This window comes from Sycon ciliatum, chromosome 2, assembly GCF_964019385.1.
Source record: "Sycon ciliatum chromosome 2, ocSycCili1.1, whole genome shotgun sequence".
In the NCBI taxonomy this organism is placed as follows: Eukaryota; Metazoa; Porifera; class Calcarea; order Leucosolenida; family Sycettidae; genus Sycon; species Sycon ciliatum.
This window is the reverse complement of record NC_088644.1, coordinates 13,871,669-13,893,135: the sequence shown is the minus strand read 5'-3', so window position 1 is coordinate 13,893,135 and position 21,467 is coordinate 13,871,669. Positions and strand designations below refer to the sequence as shown.

General features: G+C 46.9%; 1 protein-coding gene across 3 annotated transcripts; it reads right to left on the bottom strand.

Moving 5' to 3' along the window:
• Positions 1–1,351: 1,351 nt before the first annotated feature.
• On the bottom strand, positions 1,352–12,362 carry LOC135808847 (uncharacterized). Of its 3 annotated transcripts, none has more exons than XM_065322076.1 (10): positions 12,128–12,362; positions 10,039–10,142; positions 8,356–8,410; positions 7,501–7,550; positions 6,703–7,073; positions 6,022–6,135; positions 4,458–4,591; positions 3,960–4,035; positions 3,039–3,476; positions 1,352–2,237 (listed from the first exon to the last, which is right to left on the bottom strand). In XM_065322076.1, exons 2-10 carry the CDS (start codon positions 10,067–10,069, stop codon positions 2,130–2,132), a joined length of 1,377 nt encoding a protein of 458 aa, XP_065178148.1. In that variant the 5' UTR covers positions 10,070–10,142; positions 12,128–12,362; the 3' UTR covers positions 1,352–2,129. The 3 variants fall into 3 exon arrangements, with proteins under 3 accessions (XP_065178148.1, XP_065178149.1, XP_065178150.1); XM_065322077.1 differs by having other exon boundaries at positions 10,039–10,105; XM_065322078.1 differs by lacking the exons at positions 3,960–4,035; positions 4,458–4,591.
• Positions 12,363–21,467: the final 9,105 nt, after the last annotated feature.

Below are 21,467 nucleotides of genomic sequence, written 5' to 3'. Positions count from 1 at the left end.
AGGATAAGTGCATGAAATTCGGACTGTATAAAAACACTTTTTCATCCTTATTCTTGTTGTCTACAGCGTGATGGCTGCATAACCACTGTCACCAACACCTACCACGGCCACACCACTTACAACAGAGTCTACAGGGAGGGGAGAACAGTTTCGTTTGTCGAACCGGTGACGTATGCCGGATCACTGGCCTTCCCCGGCAGCAATCTCTGCCAATCTGACATCCTTATCACGAAAGCGTTAACCGCGCACATCCGTTTTCCACAAAATATCCGGACAGGCGAGGGAACCGGAAAATTGAACACACACACTGTATGTATTCATGCCATATGCTGTAAATCGGTAACCAACGATTCTCTTCCGGATGGTGAGGGATCCGGATAAAAGAGAACGGGATAAGCGAGGTCTGACTGTACCGTAAAAGTCCGTAAAATTTAATAAGTACCTGCCCGAAAGAAATACCCCTTCATTCTTTTGGCTCTGTCTGTTGAAGTCAAGTCAAGCCCGATAAACATACTGCCCGAAATAAGTACCAGTGTCTGCTCCAGGATTGTAGGACAGCCGGGTACACGTGTACCTGGCGCAACCATTTCAACCGGGTCGGAGCCGGGTACACATGTACGCCCAATGATATAAAGGCTAATGGATAAGCCGCATTTAGAAAAGAGAGGACAGGAATTAGAAAATTACGAAAGAAGAAGAAGTATCTGACACATACATGTACAAGCCATGTAGTCAGTCCTTTCAAAGTTCGAAAGTGTAAAGTACCAACCGGGTCACAGGTGACCCGGTACTATATTTTCAACCAGGTCCAAGCGCCGCCCAACCGGGTGGATTACCCGGCTCACCCGGCGCTGGAGCAGACACTGAGTACCGGTGCGATGCACACATGCAGCACGTAGCATGCACATCAACATGAAAATGACTTCTCCACTACACACAAGTCAGGTCTGAAAGTTAGTTCGTGCTCGAAAGTCAGTACGGGTGTGGTCACTAAATTCGAAAGTAAATACGTACTTATTTACGGACTTTTACGGGAGTAGTTCATAACTATGCATGATCAGCCTGGATTACGGCATCCAGCTACAGTGCATACATAATTATACCTCGTTTGTCATGGCAGACTGGGACCGGGCAATGTCCGTAACTCCGAATCATACCAATAACTTGATGGCCTGATGCGGGATGTATGCACGGGTACTCTTTGTTTTGCTAAAACAAGCCATGACATATAGACATGAACCTCGCTAACTGTGCTGGACATGGGCACTTTGCAGTCCTTGATGGTGATTTTACTGATTCAGCGCTGTACTATAATGACAACACTTACACGCAGGACATTGCAACAGTAGGCTACAGCTGGATTTCTAGTTCCGGTCCATGTACATGTAAACGAAAAGAACAGAAGAAGAATAGAAGCAGGTGACAGAATGCTGCTTCAGCATTACTGCAGTGGGCTTGCAAGTTGTTACTAAGCATTAGCGATGAGGACAATGACAGCACGAAAGTACAGCACAAGTAAAAATAGAGCAGGGCATTTTTATCCTTGATTGCTTTTGGATACTATTACTATAATAGTGCCTGTGCGTTGTGATAAAATGGGGAATCTGATTGTCAACAAGAAAAAAACAGCACATGAGATAATGAATAATACCAGGTCTGTTGTAAGAAACTTTAATCAAAATAGAGTCTCTATGTGTCTGAACTTTGAAGGTCTTGAGGAATATTATGAAAGTTACCGTTGCCTGTCCATGGCTTTCCATGACCAGCGGTAGAAAAGTGGAAAAAGAAGAAAGGACCAAAAGAACTGGACTGTAAGTGACACCAAACACATTCTGGGGATAATGCAAGGGTAGGAACCTAATCTGTGTGCAGTGTGTACTATATTGTAACTGCATCGTAGTGATGACACATATACTTTCAGACAATACGACTTCAATGTAAGAAAACTGAGATGCATGCACAGCTGCAGCCTGGTAGTCTGTGTGGGTCATATACAAAAGGTAGGGAATCACCTACGCCCCGAGAGGAGCTTGTGATGGATGCTAGTATCTGATCACCGTTGAAGTAAACGTGGCACCTACTCGTACAGGTAGGCCATAGAAAACAGCACAAGGGAATTTGCTCGGTGCTCAGCGTAGCTCAGCACAGAAGATTGAAGCCCGGCTGGCTGCCTTGAGTTTGCGCTTCTTGGCGCCTGGGGATACTGCATCAGTCATCTGTGTTGAACCATGCGTACTCTGCACAGAGAATACACACAATAGTTGACACTTTGCTCTACATTGTAGTACACAGCCAGTTGGTAATGTAGGGAAATACTAGTGGTGAACAACCCCCCAAAATCCACTATTAGAATAGTCCATTTTGTTATCGAATGACCAAACAAATACTCCATACAGATATCCGGCGGCCTTTAGAACAGGTTCCACTGTACATGTGCTAGTACCGTAAAGTACCGCCAGAGCGCCCCACCATTTCGTCCTTTCGTGGCCGCCTTGTGGAGGTGGATTCCTGTCCGTAGGTCATACGACACGGACCTTGTACAAACATTGCACATTGTGCAGTCAATCCGTACCCAGTTTACCTTTGAGCTCCACATAAAAGCATACCAAGTGTGACCTTAGCACACGAAGGTTCTCACATCGTACAAACTTAGTAGCATTCTGCCATACGATTTTCTTCCCTTGGCTGTAAAATCGAGGTGGGGCGCTCTCGCGAGACGGGGCGCTCTGGCGGTACTTTACGGTACTGGTAGTATCTTTTCACTACTGTGGAATACCCCATACTAGTTAAACAGGGAACATGTATCTAGTACTACCCCCTACTAGTTAAACAGGGAACATGTATCTAGTACTACCCCATACTAGTTAAACAGGGAACATGTATCTAGTACTATCTACCCAGAATGTTTGTTTCCGTACGCGGCATCTTGGCAGATCACACCAGCACACGAGTTTCAGTTCGCCGCATCTTTTAGAGCTAGCTTCCCCACATACATTGTGCCACTCCAGCCACATAAACACATGAGATTGGGGACTCACCTTCAGTTTAGGTGACTTCACTGCTGATGTCTGACTGGACCCTGGTAGTGGCCGAAGGCTGGTGGGACGGCGGAAGCTTAGCGATCGACCCAAGCCGCCGCTGCGATGTGACGATGTAGATGTGCCGAGTACTTTGTCAATGCGACTCTGAGTCTTCTTCTCAATCTTCTCAGCCATATTAGAATTCTGAGAAGGCCGCTGAGCTTTCGACGCGGACCGCACAAGATGTGACCTCTTGGGAGGCGATGCTTTGGTGGACGTGTGACACATGCGGTTAGAGTCGCCCAGGGGCTTCTTTGGCGTGGCGGCTGGCCGGGATGAGGTCGTGGATTTCCACGACAGGCTCAGTTTGCTAGGTGACCGAGTCGATGATGCTTCGTTCTCTTTGGTCTTCTTCAGTTTGGAGACAGCACCTGGTCGCTGGATGGTGCTAGGAGTCTGGGTAAACAAAGAACAATATCAAACAGCAGATGCACAAACAAACTTCAGAACCACAGTTGTTGAAAACGACTCAGCACTCTGGAAATCACTGCAGCAAGTGTGGGCTACAGCTGTACAGTGGGGAGATGATGCCGTGGATAATTGTATGAGCGAATTCCAACGACTGGCTGCATGGGTGGACCAAAGCAATCTGGCTCGATCTCAATTACCTGAAGTAAAAAAAGGCATGTGCAAGAAAAACTCTACATGTATTTCAAGTGGGCGGTAGCAAACGAAGTCATTTAAAAATCACACACAGACACAGACGCACACATATAGACACACACATGCCCATAGCAGAAGCGAGGATAGCGAACAGCTATGTTAGACATAGCAACTTGTGCCGGGATTACAACACACACACACACACACACACACACACACACACACACACACACACACACACACACACACACACACACAGCCAGCCACAAGGCATACTTTGCTGGCTGATCTGGACTCCTGCCAGTGGCGATTACTCGGTGCCGACAGTGATGTTGCTCGGGAGAGCTTTGTTCTAGACCACAACACAACAGCAAACACAGTACAGGTATTGTATTCGATAACATACCAATGCATTCACAGTCCTTCTTTCTAGTCAATTCTCCACTCAGCTTAGGAGCACAGGATACCATGTGTGTATGGATCAGAGTTAGCTCGTCTGGTCAATCTAGATACACTGCTGTGATTGTGACCTGTTGCAGTGAGATTGACAGTAATCACTAGGAAATTTGTACTCTTTTGCAGGGCTTTGCCTTACACTGTTGGTCACATGTAGCCTCATGAACATGGTCTTGGACGTAAGAGGCTACTGCATGCAGTGTCCGCTGTAGTACTGTGATACTGTGGTAACCTTACAAGTGTACGGTATTCAGAACTAGGGCATGAAGTCAGAACCCGTCTGACAACAATCTCCACACAGCCCAGTCGATCACTTACTTCTTTGCCGGAGTTATGGCATTCTTCTTCACAGCAGCAGCAGCACTGGGAAAGGCAATACTGGAGCTGGCCATGCAGCTTCTATCTTCTTCAGGCTGAGATGTGACGCTATTGCTATCATTCAATGCCTCCCCCTACACAGGAGAAAAGCCAAAAACACACTAGTCACAGGGCCACACTAAGGGGCTATCCGGCATTATCGATAATTTTCACGAAACGAAAATTAGGACCCTCCCCCACCCACCCACCCCCCTGAACGAAATATAGATTGACTTGATAGCAAAAATGCGGGGATGTCTCTCATATCAATATTTTTCAAAACGAAACTCCCCTTGACCCACCCACCCATATACGAAACTTTTTCTCTTCGTGTAAAAGATCGATAATTACGGACGGCCCCTAAGGCCTCTTTTACACGACATGATTGAAAAGCGTTTTTGTCAAAATGTTTTCAAAAGAACACGCCTCCACAGATTTTGATAGGAGCGTGCACACGAGCATGCTGAAAAACGGTTCAAAACGTTTCAAACGAAAAACGACCTTCCAAGTGTTTTTCAATCATTTTCGTTCTGTTTTGTTCTCGCGGCAAAAACGTTTCACTACTGCGAGCCTCGTACTGAAAACATGCCGCCACCAGGCCAACTTATTGCACGTCACTATTGTGTGCCGAAAAACACGTTTATCGTTTTCGCGCGAAAATGAAGAAAAACGTTTTTCAATCGCTGTCGTGTACACGAGGCCTAAGAGATGTGTGCTTGGCATCACCTGACCTACCCTACTTGGCGTAACCTGACCTACCCTACTTGTTCAAAGGTCTTGTAGTACAGTAAAACCTGTTTTTCCATACCCCTGCACAGGGCCTAGGGCGACCATCTGTTTTCCCCCACGACCGGAACCCTATCCTGTACTGTAGTATTATGATTGTAGTGGTGAAACTTCAGCAAAGTTTCCACTTCAATATTGCTGGATCATGGAATAGATCTACACATACATTATGGTCATGCGCCTCTGTACACTCAATGTGACTCATACACCATGCCGTAGACTTCTACTGCGCAGTAGATCTTGCACCGAGCTGGGCGCCAAACTTTGTGCCCTCATACGCTGGCCCAGCTCAAGGTACAAGATCGCGAGCACCAATTCCATGGATCCAAACCAAAAAATCCAGTAGCCCCCACCTCACCTGAAAGTAGCATTGTGTTTCCCACCGTTCCGGGCTAAGTAGGTGCATCTCTATACATGCCCTTCCTATGCTTCAAGTACAGGAAAACATGCCCTAACCGGACACCCTTGGTTCAGCGCAAACTGTCCTGATATGACAGGATTCCTCTTGGTACGTTCGATCCACAGCACGTTGGTGCATGAAAATTTGTCCGGCCAACAGGATTCTGCTTGGCACAGGGTCTGGCAAAGACAGGTTCACTGTACATACAATACTACTATTCATGTACATCCACTCTAAAGCATTGCAATATGCCACCATCACATCACACTGCACACTCGGCGCAAGCAACAATCATTTTCTAACTGTGTTAACGAGTTTGCACAAATTGCAAGAACTCACACTTGTGTCCACGGCGAACAGTTTTGAGAATGATAGACGACGGAGAACCTTGTCTTCTGTATCCTCATCAGGTCCGACCGGGCGGCATGTTTGGCCAACGGCTGATTTTGGCGGCTACACAAACAAAATAAATGAAAAGACACAGTTATCCCCCAGACAGCCAGGACACAGTGGATGAAAACGGAGTATTAGGTGTCAATCCTACTTCAAGTTCAAGTAGTGTGCCTTCCAATCATCAAGCTTCAATCGACAGTGTGCCTGTGGACGGCGCACTGAGTCTTTCGATACCCCACTTGCATATAGTACATGTAGTATTGGACATAGTGATAATATTGTTTATAGTAATGAAATGCTCAAAATCAAAGACCAACTCTATAGGCGATACGCACTGTATCAGGAGACTATGTTGCGCATAGTGTTGAGCATAGTCTACTGGTGGTTGTTTAGCAGCATGAACGTGTGAGTACAGACATGCTGATCTCTTCCATTGCATCCCGTGTGTGTGTGTGTGTGTGTGTGTGTGTGTGTGTGTGTGTGTGTGTGTGTGTGTGTGTGTGTGAGTGTGTGTGTGTGTGTATGTGTGTGTGTGTGTGTGTGTGTACTCTAGACAGTGAATAACAAGTGGCATACTATGATGCATATACAAGTACAACATTGGGCAAGGATACTAGTAGTGCTTACCGTCTTGAACAAACTGAACGTGATACCACGCGCCTTGGCTTCGCTCATAGGCAGTCGAGAGCGAACGGTCAATTGTGGAGTGGCAGCGGCTCGCGATGAAGCACGGCAAACCGAAGGCGGAGGCCGAGAAACGCTGCATGGTACGTTCCTTGAGGTACTGGCCTGAGTCCTGGACGGCACAGGTGTAGCACCGCTGCTAATTTCACTATTAGCATCAACACAATCCATTGGAATGCTACAACGGCTGGCCAAACGAGGGCTGTATCGCCGAGATGTGTCGCCAGAGAGCAGGCTCTCCTGAACAGCAGCAGCAGCAATGCTCACTCGGGACAACTGCCGAAGACTGCGGCGCCGCTTCCCTTTAGGAGAGCCTATGCAAATGTAGCCAAAAAAGGGAGATACAGAGAAAAGACATGGAAAGATTAAAAGTACGAAAGTCACTTTGCATACATGTGTACCGGCTGGGAACCGCTCTTGACCAAAGTGTGATTCAATACAGGTGCTGCAAATAGCACTGGTACTTAGCTCTAGGATGCATCATATTTTCCATGCCGTGTAGAGAAAACCATACGTGGCCACGTGCCGGAAAATTATGATGGCAACTAGTACTAAGTGTAGCATTAACGGAGATTGGATCCCCTAAGCTTGAATTGTCAAATCCACCCAGTCAGGCTATGATATACAGTAAAACCTGGTTTAAGCGACCACCCGATGAGGCAAGCAATCCTGCTTCCATGTGCAAACAGTATTCCCCATGGGAAGCTTCAGTTTGTACTTGTGCAGTGGAACGTAACTTACCTGCGCGTGAGGCAAGTGAACCAACAGGGGAGTAGATCATCGTATCGTCACTGCATACAACACAGAACACCAAGTCATCACTCGCTGCTGGTACTTAGTGAACCTTTATCTGCGTCTTGATCCATGAACGTAGTGGTGTTGCTAACAATGCAGATAATTCAGTCTGATGTGCAGCATTTTTTAATGGAGTGATGAAGAAGGCATACTGGTATACATGAACTGCACAAATTCTAGAAGGGGAACTTTCATCGATTGCACCGCGCGTCAGCTGAGGCACCAGTGCCGACACACACACGGAGGCTTGTGTTCAAAACAAAACGTGAGCACTTCACAACGTATGGTATGTGTAGCACTCAGTAGTCCACCAGCTCTCTATATGTGTTCACTCCTCTATATGTCATCACCTGTTTACTTCGTGCCCATATGGCTTCACTGCGACTTTCTCTATATAACTCCAGGTCATTCTCTACATAGCTTCAGATGCGACTTTCCCTGTATGTCTCCACTCAGGCTGAGCCTTTCTCTGTATGACTCCAACTCAGACTGCCAACTTCTCCATACAAAACCTGAGTTGGAGTCATACAGACTCGGGGGAGAGAAAGTCTCAATCTGAGTGGAGATATATAGGGAAAGTCGCGTCTGGAGTTATATAGAGAATGACCTGGAGTTACATAGAGAAAGTCGCAGTGTAGCCATATAGGTACGAAGTAAACAGGTGATGCCATATAGAGACAGTGACGATTATGAAAATAAAGAAATGATGCCATACTGAGTGTAACATATACACCATGACTGATTCGCCGAAGAGAGGCAAGACAATACAAGCACATCAGCAGGAAGCCACGGTCGACTCACACTAGGGGTGGTGCAACTTCATCTCGCAGATCATGAAATGAACCAGAGCCAGGTTCTGTACAAAAACAGCACATCCATCACAAACGTGTGATCAGTTCAATAAACCATGCAGTGGCTTTTACAACAAACTTATAGTATACGAACTTAGAAGTTGCGACTTCGGCGGTAATAGTCATGAAGTTGATTGTTCCAACTAGGAACACACGCTTCTTGCCGAACTTGACACTTGACTGACTCACGACTGCCATCCGGAGCACACGAGGAGCACGTCGCACCTTCCACTCGGCAAACCTGCAAGAAAGCACCACTCCCTGCTCAATACACGGTGTTTCGGGGAATTCACCCCTCATCAGTTGAGCTTGAGTAGGCTGAGGAAGATTGTGCCTGAAAAGCACCACTTATATACTGCTCTCCAGGCCAAACCATCACCAGGGATACAAACTTACAGAGACGCTTTGTTTCCAGCGCGACAAACACCTCGTGAAGCTCCAGGTAGCAGCGTGAGTCAGAGTCGCTCATGGAGTTGTGATAAACAGACGTTGAGAGCCAGTATAGCTATTCGCAACGCTGTCACCTCCAACAACTAGTCGCACGTCCGCGTGAGGGACAACAATACGAACTTAGAAGTTGCGACTTCGGCGGTAATAGTCATGAAGTTGATTGTTCCAACTAGGAACACACGAATTCCCCGAAACACCGTGTATTGAGCAGGGAGTGGTGCTTTCTTGCAGGTTTGCCGAGTGGAAGGTGCGACGTGCTCCTCGTGTGCTCCGGATGGCAGTCGTGAGTCAGTCAAGTGTCAAGTTCGGCAAGAAGCAGGTGTTCCTAGTTGGAACAATCAACTTCAAAACTTATAGTATAGCTACCAAAACTGGTCCCCGTCCTATGACAAGACGTTTACTAGTGGCCATCCTAGCTGAGACGAGACTGGAGGGTTGTTGACTGCCAACATAACACGGCACTGTACTGTTGGTCAATGATAATCTGCTCTTCTGACAAGTGTAGATGTGGAACATGTAGGATGTGCTGCTACACCATAGCATAAAGCTGAAGACACTGACAGATACATACGCATAGTTGCAAGGTATACAATGAACTGCGCGCACGCGCGCGCGCACACACACACATTACTACTACTACTACTACTACTACTACTACTACTACTACTACTACTACTACTACTACTACTACTACTACTACTACTACTACTACTACTACTACTACTACTACTACTACTACTACTACTATAGCATGACTGCCCATTGGGCAATGTCACCCCCGGAGGGGGCCAGAGTTTGGAGGGCACCGTCATTGGCAGGACTTCTGGTGCCTCGTCAAGTCTTGCTGTCGTCGGAAACACTTTGGGCAATGCATGCAGATCAGCGGCAGTGATTCCCTATCGGCTGCAGCAAGACGTTTTCCACGGTTGCAGTTATGGCGGTTAAAACCAGCCCGGGACTTGAAGCAGCGATTGCAGCGTTGACAATGCTGAAAGCAGCAACTAGCGAGAGACGCCGTCAATGCCGTATCTGCATGTTCAGGGAGTGCTGGCTGGCAGCAATGAACTACACACACACACACACACACACACACACACACACACATACACACGCGCGCACACACACACACAACACACACGCAGCCAGTTGCAACACTGCAACCGTCACCCTGGTCACCACGTACCTTCACAAAGCCATCCCGCGGTATCATCCATGGCAGCTAGCTAGCTGCAAGGCTACCCACACACAGTCTGAGAGAAAAGAGAAGAGCGACAACCGCACAATAACCTAGCCAGGAGATGAATAAATAAAACAGCAACGGACAAGCAGCAGTTACCAATCACTGGCAATCATAGGATGCTGGGTCACGCACCGCAGGACTGAATCCTGATAGAGCAGTTCTGCACACCCTGTATATTTTGCCGCTCTCCGCATTCGTAGTTGCAAACGAGAGAGCTTGGAAGCTCAGGGCCCTGCGCTATGCTTTGTTGACTAGCTCATCGTGCATGTTGTTAGAACTGATGGAAATGTTTTTTTCCTTTGCTAAGCTACATCATTCTATTGCAAAAACGTTTCAATGAGTTACTGAAGTAACGTATTCTGCATAGCTATGGGACCGGCGCTGACTCTGCCGATCACGGGCATTCTGGACTCGACGGGATGTCTGTCCTGACGTTTCCTGGGACCGGCTTATACTCTGCCGATCACGGGCGTTCTGGACTCAACGGGATGTCTGTCCTGACGTTGCCTGGGACCGGCGGACTCTGCCGATCACGGGCGTTCTGGAGTCGACGGGATCTCTCTTCCGACGTTTCCTGTGACCGGCGCTGAATCGCTCGTTCACGCTTATTTTGGAGACGACGGGATCTCTCTTCCAAAGTATGTTTATGCTGACGCATCCTATCACCTATTCGGCGTCTATTCTAATTTAATTTCCTCCACGTCTCCCTATTTCTTTTCAAATTTCCCTCTACATCAGGGAGTCGTATATATAATACGACGAATATTGGTACGGTACGGGACAGATACAGGGGCCCGCAAATATAGTGGACAGCTGTTATGTACAATCCTGTAGAGCCTTTGTAGTCACAGATACGGGACAGATACGGGATAGCTCCAGCCGTGACACAAACAAACAAACACCAAATTAAAGCTGTGTGGACCCTGGCTAGCGCCAGACGTTACTGAAGTAACGTCTTCTGCATAGCTACGGGAATAATTACAGATACATGTACAGCTAGGCTAGGCGACGTCCAACCCAAAGTGAATATTCGGCACCCTGGACTCGCACGGCCATCGATGCCCTGGAAGTGGTGCGAATGCTGCTGGACATACACATGTACAAACACAGTAATGTAATCGGAACTGGTCCAGGGTGCCAGCTGTGCACTTTGGGCTGGATTTCACCTACAGCACACAACTGCGCATAAACCGGATCCGAAGGTGCAACTCCGCATCTATGCTACAAATACCAGTAAAGTTAGTTGTTTCCCTTAGGTCATCTTGAATCACAGGACACCCTGTCATACCATAGGGTCAGGGCCAGACTACTGTGTTACCAAGGTGAAAAGGGAAATTCACGTGCATGTATTTTTTTGACCTTTTGTACAAGCACCAATCGTGAATACGCAACAGAATAATTATACCTTTTGGTTAAAACTGATAATGCAAAATGTCCATGTGCATAAACGGTTGTGATACGCAGCACAGGTGAGTCACTATGGACCTAAATGAGAAACTTCACAGTGGGCTCATTCTCCCAGAATTTCACACTCCGTGTTATAATCTTGGTAGAAATCCTTCATGGATCTTTCCAACTACTGCAATGCACTGCTATTCAACTTTGACTACCGAGCTACAGAGCTGTGCTGATGGGCAAGTTGAGATGTGTGTATTTTTAATTATCGATTTATCACCCATAAAGTGACCACTGCACTGTGTGACACATACAGTACACACAGCACCCTAACAGCAATGTAAAAGTCACGCAGAAAAAAACAAAGGCGACAGTATAGTAGGAACCAGGTAGGACAGTAGGAACCAGGGAGTACTGTACTAATGTATTTAGTATTCCCTGGTAGATCTACCAGTGGTGGGAAGTATCACTCGCGATTCTGGGCATTCTCCCCGACATACGAGAGGAACAGGAATACGGTAGGACAATGTGCCAGATTACGACTGCATTCGTGACTAGCAGTCGGTGAGGCTTCTGGCAACAAAATTATAATTATGCCCCGTGCGGATATAGCATTATAGGAGCTCTAGTCTAGTACCTTTGGTCCAGTTGGGTGATGAAGGCTGAGCTCAGCAACCACGAGTGTCCTTTCGCCCCCGTGAATTTCAAGTCTCAGTCTCTCTTGAAGAGAGAGAGGGCGAAGAAGGTGATTCGAGGGGGGTGGTGGGCAGAACAAGAACCAGTCGAACCACAGTGACCACTCACTCACGACACACCCGATCGGGTAATCAAGCAACAAAACAAATCGAAACCTCTGCAAATGGAACGAACACCTTGGAAGTTGGAATAAAAAGGGTAGGACTAAAGGGACAAGCTTATCTATTTTTGCGGATTTTCTTTCATAAAAAATAAACGTCACAGGCTGCTCTTCGGAGGTGTCCGCGGCCCAGCGGTCCGGGCAAGCGACCGCATCTCAGTGGGACACTTGTCCGTGGCCTCTGTACTGGAATCTGTCAGAGAGCCTTTCCAGGGACTACACACCTGGGTACCGGGTATGGACAAATATCCCTGGCATGGCCTGCTGGTGTTGCTCCTTTTTTGTTCCTTTCCTTTTTATTTGTTTTTGCTGAGAAAGAAACGTTGTTGCATGAAAAGCTTTCTGTTCACGCCAGCGCCTTTGGCATTTTCTCTAGTAACATTGCTGGCTGATAATGGTCATTGCTCGTGATGCCAATGGTGAAGAGAAGCTGGGTTTCTTGCCATTTGAAACTTCCTGACTCTGAAAATGTAGCTTGAACTAAGAGCTCCAAGTATCAAGTTTAGTTTTTCGTTGTGCCAGACCTATTGTTAGAAGCTGCAGAGATGAGGAGCAAGGGCCTAGCCTAGGGAGGCGTTGGATTAATGCCAATAATGGTGTTTATGGCCCTGAAGACGCCAGCGGTTTTCACTTGTCAGGAGGACAGCCAAGTTGGAGCAGGCAGATGACAGATTATTTGAGTATTTATAGCAGATCGTCTGAGCACCTCATGGTTACTAGTATCTGACAAATGCCTCTTATTGCTAGTCTGCATTAGAGCATAGCAGAATTGATCATGTCACAAGTAGTTACAAGACTTGATGTCCTACGATTATGCTCAGATCATGTTGCAACTTCACGGGAATATTCGTCCTGCGACTGTGCGCTCTCCCAGAATTGCATGCAGAAGTTACATGCCTGTCACAGTTTCAATGGACAACGCCTTTGCATTGCTTATGGATGCAAGCGGATGGAGTGTAGACCAGATGAGAGAAAGTGATCCGGATATTCAACTAGCTTGGACTGCCATAATTAATTGGCCAGATGCCTGGACCATCTGAACATTGCTCCGAACCAATCCACAGAAACAATACCCACACAGGAAGCCAAATGATAAACCCATTCAGCAGCTATCGAACCTTTCATCAAAACGTAATGCAGTGCATGCCTACTACTACTACTACTCAAATGAGATCAAGGGATGCCACATGCAGATACAACGTGGAGGCTCAGTATTTTCAAGAACACAGTGCAGTCTAGACAACTAGAACAACGGGTCTTGCACCTAATGTCCCTGATTTGCTTGCCGTATTTAGGTCCTTGCAATTCTCCGATGGTTTTGTACCACAGTATGATATATATGAGGGATCCCGGCAGCATGATAGATCCATCGGTACGTGAAATTCTCCTGGACGTTTGTGTGTGGTTATAGTGGTACAGGACATGTGATGTACGCCTCTTTGGTCGCTCACACATGATCCATTACCAGCATTGGTTACACTTTATTATCAATTAATATTTGTTATGACTTACGCTGGTCTGCGTACCCACCCACTCTACTCTAAAATAGACTCTCGCGATAGTTTGACTCTCTAGGAGTTTCCCTACATGTATTATATGATAATTTATATTACCAATGCTCTAGACAGCAAGCTGTTTTACAATTATCCTTCTACATGACATTGTATATCTTCTTGACACCATGACTTTCTTTGAAGGTCCTGTAGCTATGAAATGTTATTTGCTGCTGGTCATGTGTGTGTGTGTGTGTGTGTGTGTGTGTGTGTGAGTGTGTGTGCATGCGTGAATGTCCCACGCGTGGGTAAATATACAGTCATGTACGTGTTCTGTGCCACACAATTTCACTATCTGTATGACAGCACAGCGGCAGGCACAGCGCGCGCGAGAGAGAGAGAGAGAGAGAGAGAGAGACAGTGTCAAGGAAGTTGCCGCTGCACCCGAGAGAGAGAGAGAGTTTTAATTATATCTCTGATGTGACTTCTGCAGTACTACATGTACTTGTATGATCGAGCGTACGAGTGTGTGTGTGTGCGTGTGTGGGTGTATGAATGTCCCACGCATAGGTAAATATACAGCCAAGTCTGTGGTGCCACACAATTTCATTATGTACAGAACAGTGAGCCGGCACAGAGATAGAGACAGACACACACAGAAAGACAGAGACAGAAACAAAGGGATGCGCATAAAGAGCGACAGAGACACGAACTCAGAGAGAAAGAGACAAAGACGAACAGACAGACGATCAGACCCATAAAGACAGAAAGAGAGGGACAAACATTAAGAAAAACAGGAGAGACAGACAGACACACAGACTCAGGAGAATAACAGACAGAGGTAGATAATGTGTGTGTGAATATGTGTGTGTGTGTGTGTGTGTGTGTGTGTGTGTATGTGTGTGCGTGTGTGTGTGCGTGTGTTTGGTTGTGAATGTCCCACGCATAGGTAAATGTACAGCCACGTATGTGGTGCCACACGATTTCATTATGCGCAGAACAGTGGCCGGTACAGAGATAGAAACAGACAGACACAGAAAGACAGAGACAGAAACAAAGGGATGCACATAAAGAGCGACAGACAGAGACACGGACTCAGAGAGAAAGAGAAATGTACAGCCAAGTGTGTGGTGCCACACAATTTCATTATGCGCAGAACAGCGGCCGGTACAGAGATAGAGACAGACAGACACAGAAAGACAGAGACAGAAACAAAGGGATGCACATAAAGAGCGACAGACAGAGACACGGACTCAGAGAGAAAGAGAAATGTAGAGCCAAGTGTGTGGTGCCACACAATTTCATTATGCGCAGAACAGCGGCCGGTACAGAGATAGAGACAGACAGACACAGAAAGACAGAGACAGAAACAAAGGGATGCACATAAAGAGCGACAGACAGAGACACGGACTCAGAGAAAAAGAGACAGAGACAAAGACAGACAGACAAAGACGATCAGACCCAGAAAGACAGAAACAAGAAGAGAGAGACAAACATTAAGAAAAAACAGGAGAGACAGACACACAGAATCAGGAGAAAAACAGACAAAGACAATGTGTGTGTGTGTGTGTGTGTGTGTGTGTGTGTGTGTGTGTGCGTGTGTGTGTTTGGGTGTGAATGTCCAACGCATAGGTAAATATACAGCCACGTATGTGGTGCCACACGATTAAATTATGTGCAGAACAGCGGCCGGTACAGAGATAGAGACAGGCAGACACAGAAAGACCGAGACAGAAACAGAGGGATGCGCATAAAGAGCAACAAACAGAGACACGGACTCAAAGAGAAGGAGACAAAGACAGACAGACAAAGACGAACAGACAGACGATTAGATCCAGAAAGACAGAGACAGAAAGAGAGGGACAAACATTAAGGAAAAACAGGAGAGACAGACAGACACACAGACTCAGGAGAAAAACAGACAGAGACAGACAATCAGACATAGAAAGTCAGAGACAGAAACAGAGAGAGACAGAAGAATAGCTGCAGAGAGAGAGAAATAGAGCTATAAATACAGGGACAGGCAGACAGACAAACATAAAGAGACAAGCAGAGACAGCCAAACAGACAGACCGAGACAAGGAAACAGTTGGAGAGTTACGCAGAGAGGCAGATAGAACGACCAAGACTCAGACTTAGAGAAACACATAGACACACACAGAAAGAGAGAGAGAGAGAGAGAGAGAGAGAGAGAGAGAGAGAGAGAGAGAGAGAGAGAGAGACAGAGAGAGAGAGAGAGACAGAGACAGACAGAGAGAGAGACAGAGAGAGAGAGAGAGAGAGAGAGAGAGAGAGAGAGAGAGAGAGAGAGAGAGAGAGAGAGAGAGAGAGAGAGAGAGAGAGAGAGAGAGAGAGAGAGAGAGAGAGAGAGAGAGAGAGAGAGAGAGAGAGAGAGAGAGAAAGAGAAACATAGAGGCACACAGACAGGCAGACTGACAAAGACAGGCAGAAGGAGAAAAACACACAGACGACAGATAGACAGACGAAAGGCACACAGACAGGCAAACTCACAAAGACAGGCAGAAGGAGAAAGACAGACAGACGAGAGATAGACAGACCGACAGATATATACAGAGAGGGAGAGAGAGAGAGAGAGAGAGAGAGAGAGAGAGAGAGAGAGAGAGAGAGAGAGAGAGAGAAAGATATGTGCGCATATACCCTGCACCCATGCACGCGCATACACACAGAAGGGAGTTGATAGGTGGAGAATTAAGTCTGGCTTTGGAAATTTTATTTTTCATTGCAATCAGGTTCGGCCTCATTTTCTCTGTGCTGCGCTGATGAGTCCACAAAGGACGAAACACTGAGTTCTGTCCGCAGATTCGGTATAGGTAGATAGAGAGATATAGATGAAGATCGAGAGAGAGAGAGAGAGAGAGAGAGAGAGAGAGAGAGAGAGAGAGAGAGAGAGACATAGGCAGCTGTATTGGCGATTATAATCCGATGTATTCTGTGTGGCGTAGACCAGGTGTGCATTGAGAATCATTTCACAAGGCCTCGCAATAATTATACGGAATTGTGCAGTAATGTGGTGCAAGTCTTCATACGTTTCACTCAGGTCATGTCTGATATCGGCATAAGAGAAAATCAGCGGGTGTCCATCCACTTCACTTGCAGACTTGCGTGTTTCTCTTGCGACGGATGCGCATGGTACTTAGCTTCTGTGTCAATTGGCTCATTCTGCAGGCGAGTGGTCCCTGCCTGAGTTCAATGCCGGAAAAGGTAAGTAGCTCTAGAGTGCAGTATAGAGAACATTATGCCAAATACGCGGTCATTAGGAGAGACTATACCAGCAACTTCCACTCATATTCTTGAATATCTAATTGGATCTGTATAGAAGACACTGCTCAGTGGTATTGGAGTTGTGGTTGATCAACAGCGTATCTTTTAGGTCCATTGGTCCTGTTTGAGTGACACTAGCCATGCAACCGGACAATGTTGGTGAACGGCTTCATTACCAAAGAACTTGATTGGTTTGCCATTTAGCTTCCTGTGTGGCGTGATATTGTTTCCGTGGACTGGTTTAGATTCTTGTCCATGTTTCCAGGAGTCTAGCCAATTAATAGCAGCCCAAGCTATTTGAAAAGACGGATTATGTCTTCTTATCTGGCCTGCACTCCATCCGCTTGAATCCGTAAGCAGTGCAAACGCGGTGTCCCTTGCAAAGTTGCACACTGTGACAGGCATGTGACTTCTGCATGCAATTCTGGAAGAGTGTACAGTGGCAGGACGAATATTCCTTGAAGTAGCAACATGATCTGAGTATAATCGTAGGACATCAAGTCTTGACACTACTTGTGACATGATCAATTCTGCTAATGCTCTAGTGCAGACTAGCAATAAGAGGCATTTGTCAGATACTAGTAACCATGAGGAACTGAGACGATTCTCTTTGGCAAGCCACCCACTCGGCTAAAAATGCTCGAAGTTAATAATCTGTCATCTGCCTGCTCCAACTCGGCTGTCCTCCTGACAAGTGAAAACCGCTGGCGTCGTCCGGGCCATAAACACCATTATTGGCATTAATCCAACGCCTGACTTGCTCCTCATCTCTGCAGGTCGTAACAATAGGTCTGGCACATCGAAAAACTGAAATATTTGGAGCTCTTAGTTCAAGCTACATTTTCAGAGTCAGGAAGTTGGAAATGGCAAGAAACCCAGCTTCCCGTCACCTTCTAAGTTGACATCACGAGCAATGACCATTATCAGCCAGCAATGTTTTACTAGAGCAAAGGCGCTGGCGCATGGCGGGAACAGAAAGCTTTCCATCCAGCAACGTTTCTTTCTCAGCAAAAACAAATAAAAAGGAAAGGAACAAAAAAGGAGCCATACCCGATACCCGGGTACACCCAGGTTTGTAGTCCCTGGAAAGGCTCTCCCACAGATTCCAGTACAGAGGCCACGGCCAAGTGTCCCACTGAGATTCGGTCGCTTGCCCGGACCGCTGGGACGCGGACACCTCCGAAGAGCAGCCTGTGACGTTTATTTTTTATGAAAGAAAATCCGCAAAAATAGATAAGCTTGTCCCTTTAGCCTTTCGCGAATAAAAATAATAATCCCAACCTTGAACACATTTTCGGATTTTGAATGTCGCGGGTCGGCCGAACCGTGGATTAGCCAATCACGTGAGCACAGTGGTCACGTGGCAGGTCAGACCTGAGTCTCAGTCTCTGCGACTCTCTGGACAGTCTGACTGACAGACTGTACGTCAGTGTACGAGCTGTGGGCTAGAAAAAACGAAAATAAAAATTGGGAAACTGAAAATAGAGCTCCCAGGCGAAGCGCCAGCAGGCCCAGCACCCCAAATCAAGACTTTTTTATTTTCCGTGGCGGGAAATCGAGCTTTTCCAGGTATCTACAGCCTGTAGAAATTCAACGCTGAGAATTTCCAACTATTGTCCGGCTTTGGCCCTCTGCCACCGACCTATCCTTTGAAGGAGAATGCTGATACCAGTTGGCTGCTCTTCAGTAGTTCTTTCTCTATCGTACACATATTTTTGTATGTCGACACATGCTGTGTGCGACGACGTAGACACTTCTCAACACTTGAGTGACTTGAATTTGGCCATGATGACCGAATGTCATTGGACCGTGGAGTCGAGTAGAGGGCTCAGGCTCGATCGGCACAACGGGTACGTATAGCACAAGGGTAGGGCTAATGATATATCAAGTTGTTTGCTGTGCACAACCTTGGGGCGGAATTCGGCACGAAATTCTCTGCTCGCCAACTGTTGAGTATACCATGCAAACTCATGTTGCAGTGCTATCACGGTTGCAACCCTCTTTCAAATGTTGACATAGCCAACAACCACATAATCCAGATCAAATCTTGCCCCTTGTTTTCTTTCTAAGTGTGAAAAATAGAAATAATACCAGTCCTAATCATTGGAAAATGCAAATCACGGTCTATTATCGACACATCGTACTGTCGCGGACATGGAAATCCAGTCGATTGACCGGGGCCGGCACCCTCAGCACGTACAGAACGTTGCATGCAGTGCACATGTTGATCCAATGCGACCATCAGCAGCGCATGATAAACCGTGCTACGGCTGCATGGCCAGCGCCCTGGGGCCGCTATACGTGCGACCGGATTTCCATGTCCACGACAGTAGTACCATGCAGCCTGGTAGTGCATTTGGAGCAGGAAAGTGAATGGTAGCACTGCGGTGGTGAACACATGAGCTGATGATAACCATCGTCGTCTTGTTGGTTTGTGTTGTCTCCAGTTCATTGCAGGTTGAACGAGGAATGAACGTCTACTCTTTCTTTCCAAAACTGGCTGGGCGCACGCCAATGAGACGGAAGCTAGTGCCAAACCAGTCCTTGGAAGTTTTGTTGTGCTGCTGGACTTTCAATCATCATGTAAAGTATATTCCGGTTTCTGAGTCTTCGTGTGCGCCTGAAGAGCTACACTGTGTAGAGATGTTGGAAGTTTATCCTGCTCACGACACTGCACCAAGTACAAGCACTTCCTCGGCACTGCCTGAGCCCTGTTCTGTGTTTACTGTGACCAGGAGAAGCAACTAGAAATTTGGAGCTTGAGCTGGAACGCTGGTGCTCTCTCTCTCTCTCTCTCTCTCTCTCTCTCTCTCTCTCTCTCTCTCTCTCTCTCTCTCTCTCTCTCTCTCTCTCTCTCTCTCTCTCCGTCACGTTCTGCCACTGTCCGAAACCGGTGCATGTGCTAGCATGTTGAAGCGCATTGTGTCTGAGTCAATCACTCACTCTCCTGCTCCTCCCTCATATGCCCAAGACAGTATGACCAACTGTGAATACAGTTCGCGCCCACATGTGAACTTGTGTGGTTCTCTTGTAGTAAGCTGCCACGTGTGTACTTGCACGTGTTGTGTACATGTGTGTGTGTGTGTGCGTGTGTATCTATGGGACTGCGTTCTCCTATTCTCTCTCCGGTGCCTTCGAGGCCCACGCAACCCTTGTGGCAGTGGCTCGACAGCACAGGGCAGGAGTGTACACGCGTGCATGTGTATATGTGGGTGTGTGTGCGCGCGCGCGCGTGTGCATGCGCATGTGGGTGTGCGCGCGTGCATGCAGATGTGTGTGTGGGTGTGTGCGCACGCTGATGCTCAGCTCTCCAGAATGATGTCCGTGTGCGTAGCCAGTGTATGGTGGCAACATAGCCTTCCTTCATGTATATGTGTATGCGCATACTATTTGGGATGCTTTACTGTTTTTGGTGGGATCCAGTTACATAGTTTTCTGTTCAATTATTTATGTTTATACAGCTGCTGTATGCATGTATTTGTAGTGCAACTTTCTGTCTTTCTGCTGGTCAATTTGTCGTCTTGGTGGTGTTCTAATACTGATATACATAGAAAATATTACCCTCAGAAAGTGTGCTCGTTGTGAAGTTGTCCTTCTTTGGGCTCAAACCATTGCTCGTGTATAGGTAGATACATATCAGTGGGTTCGATTGGTGGCGAGAGGTCAGCCTAAATTGTTTGGGGCGGAATTCGGCACGAAATCCACGCTGAGTACTTTTTGACGACGAGTTGCGTCGGTCTTGAAAACTCTGGCGAGAAAGCGAGGAAAATGATGTCGCTTGGAGCTTTCCGCGAAACTTAGGGCAGCTAATGCCCGCACCTTCCCAAACATTGCCTCGGAACAAGACGATACCACCAGGGAAGCTCTTGTGAGCAAGGGATAAAATAGTCTCTTTTTGGCGATATTGAGCTGAGTTTCAAATTTCCCGGGCCTGGGGTCGGATTTGGAAAATAAAAGTGCAACTTTTAGGGCTCTTTTTCGGTGCTGGCGCTTCGCCTGCTCCCACTCCCAGTTCCCAGTATTGGCAGTAACGGTAACAGCACAGGTTATCCCTTTATGTACTGATTTCCAGCACAGAATGAAGCAGAATCTTACTTTTGATAATATCTTATAAATACATCTACTTACTCCCCATGCCCATGTCCATGCACATGTATTTGCAAGCAACCCAACAACTAAGTATGTACATGTACTTACACAGGGGGAAGGGGTCAACTGCGATCATTGATTTATGGCACACTTTGGGTATGGCCATGGCCAACTCCCAGTATTCTGCATCAAAAAGTGTAGTGCCTTTTCTCTTTCTTCAGCCCGCCTGATCTAGAGCATCTGTGTCAGCTTGCGTC

Excerpts from the sequence above, each read along its gene's own strand:
- LOC135808847 (XM_065322076.1), bottom strand. The coding sequence starts at position 10,069 with ATGGATGATACCGCGGGATGGCTTTGTGAAG. Across the intron at positions 4,592-6,021 it reads TGTTCGCCGTGGACACAAGT|GGGGAGGCATTGAATGATAG; the intron begins GTGAGTTCTTGC and ends TCTCCTGTGTAG. Across the intron at positions 3,477-3,959 it reads AGTCCAGATCAGCCAGCAAA|ACTCCTAGCACCATCCAGCG; the intron begins GTATGCCTTGTG and ends TTGTTTACCCAG.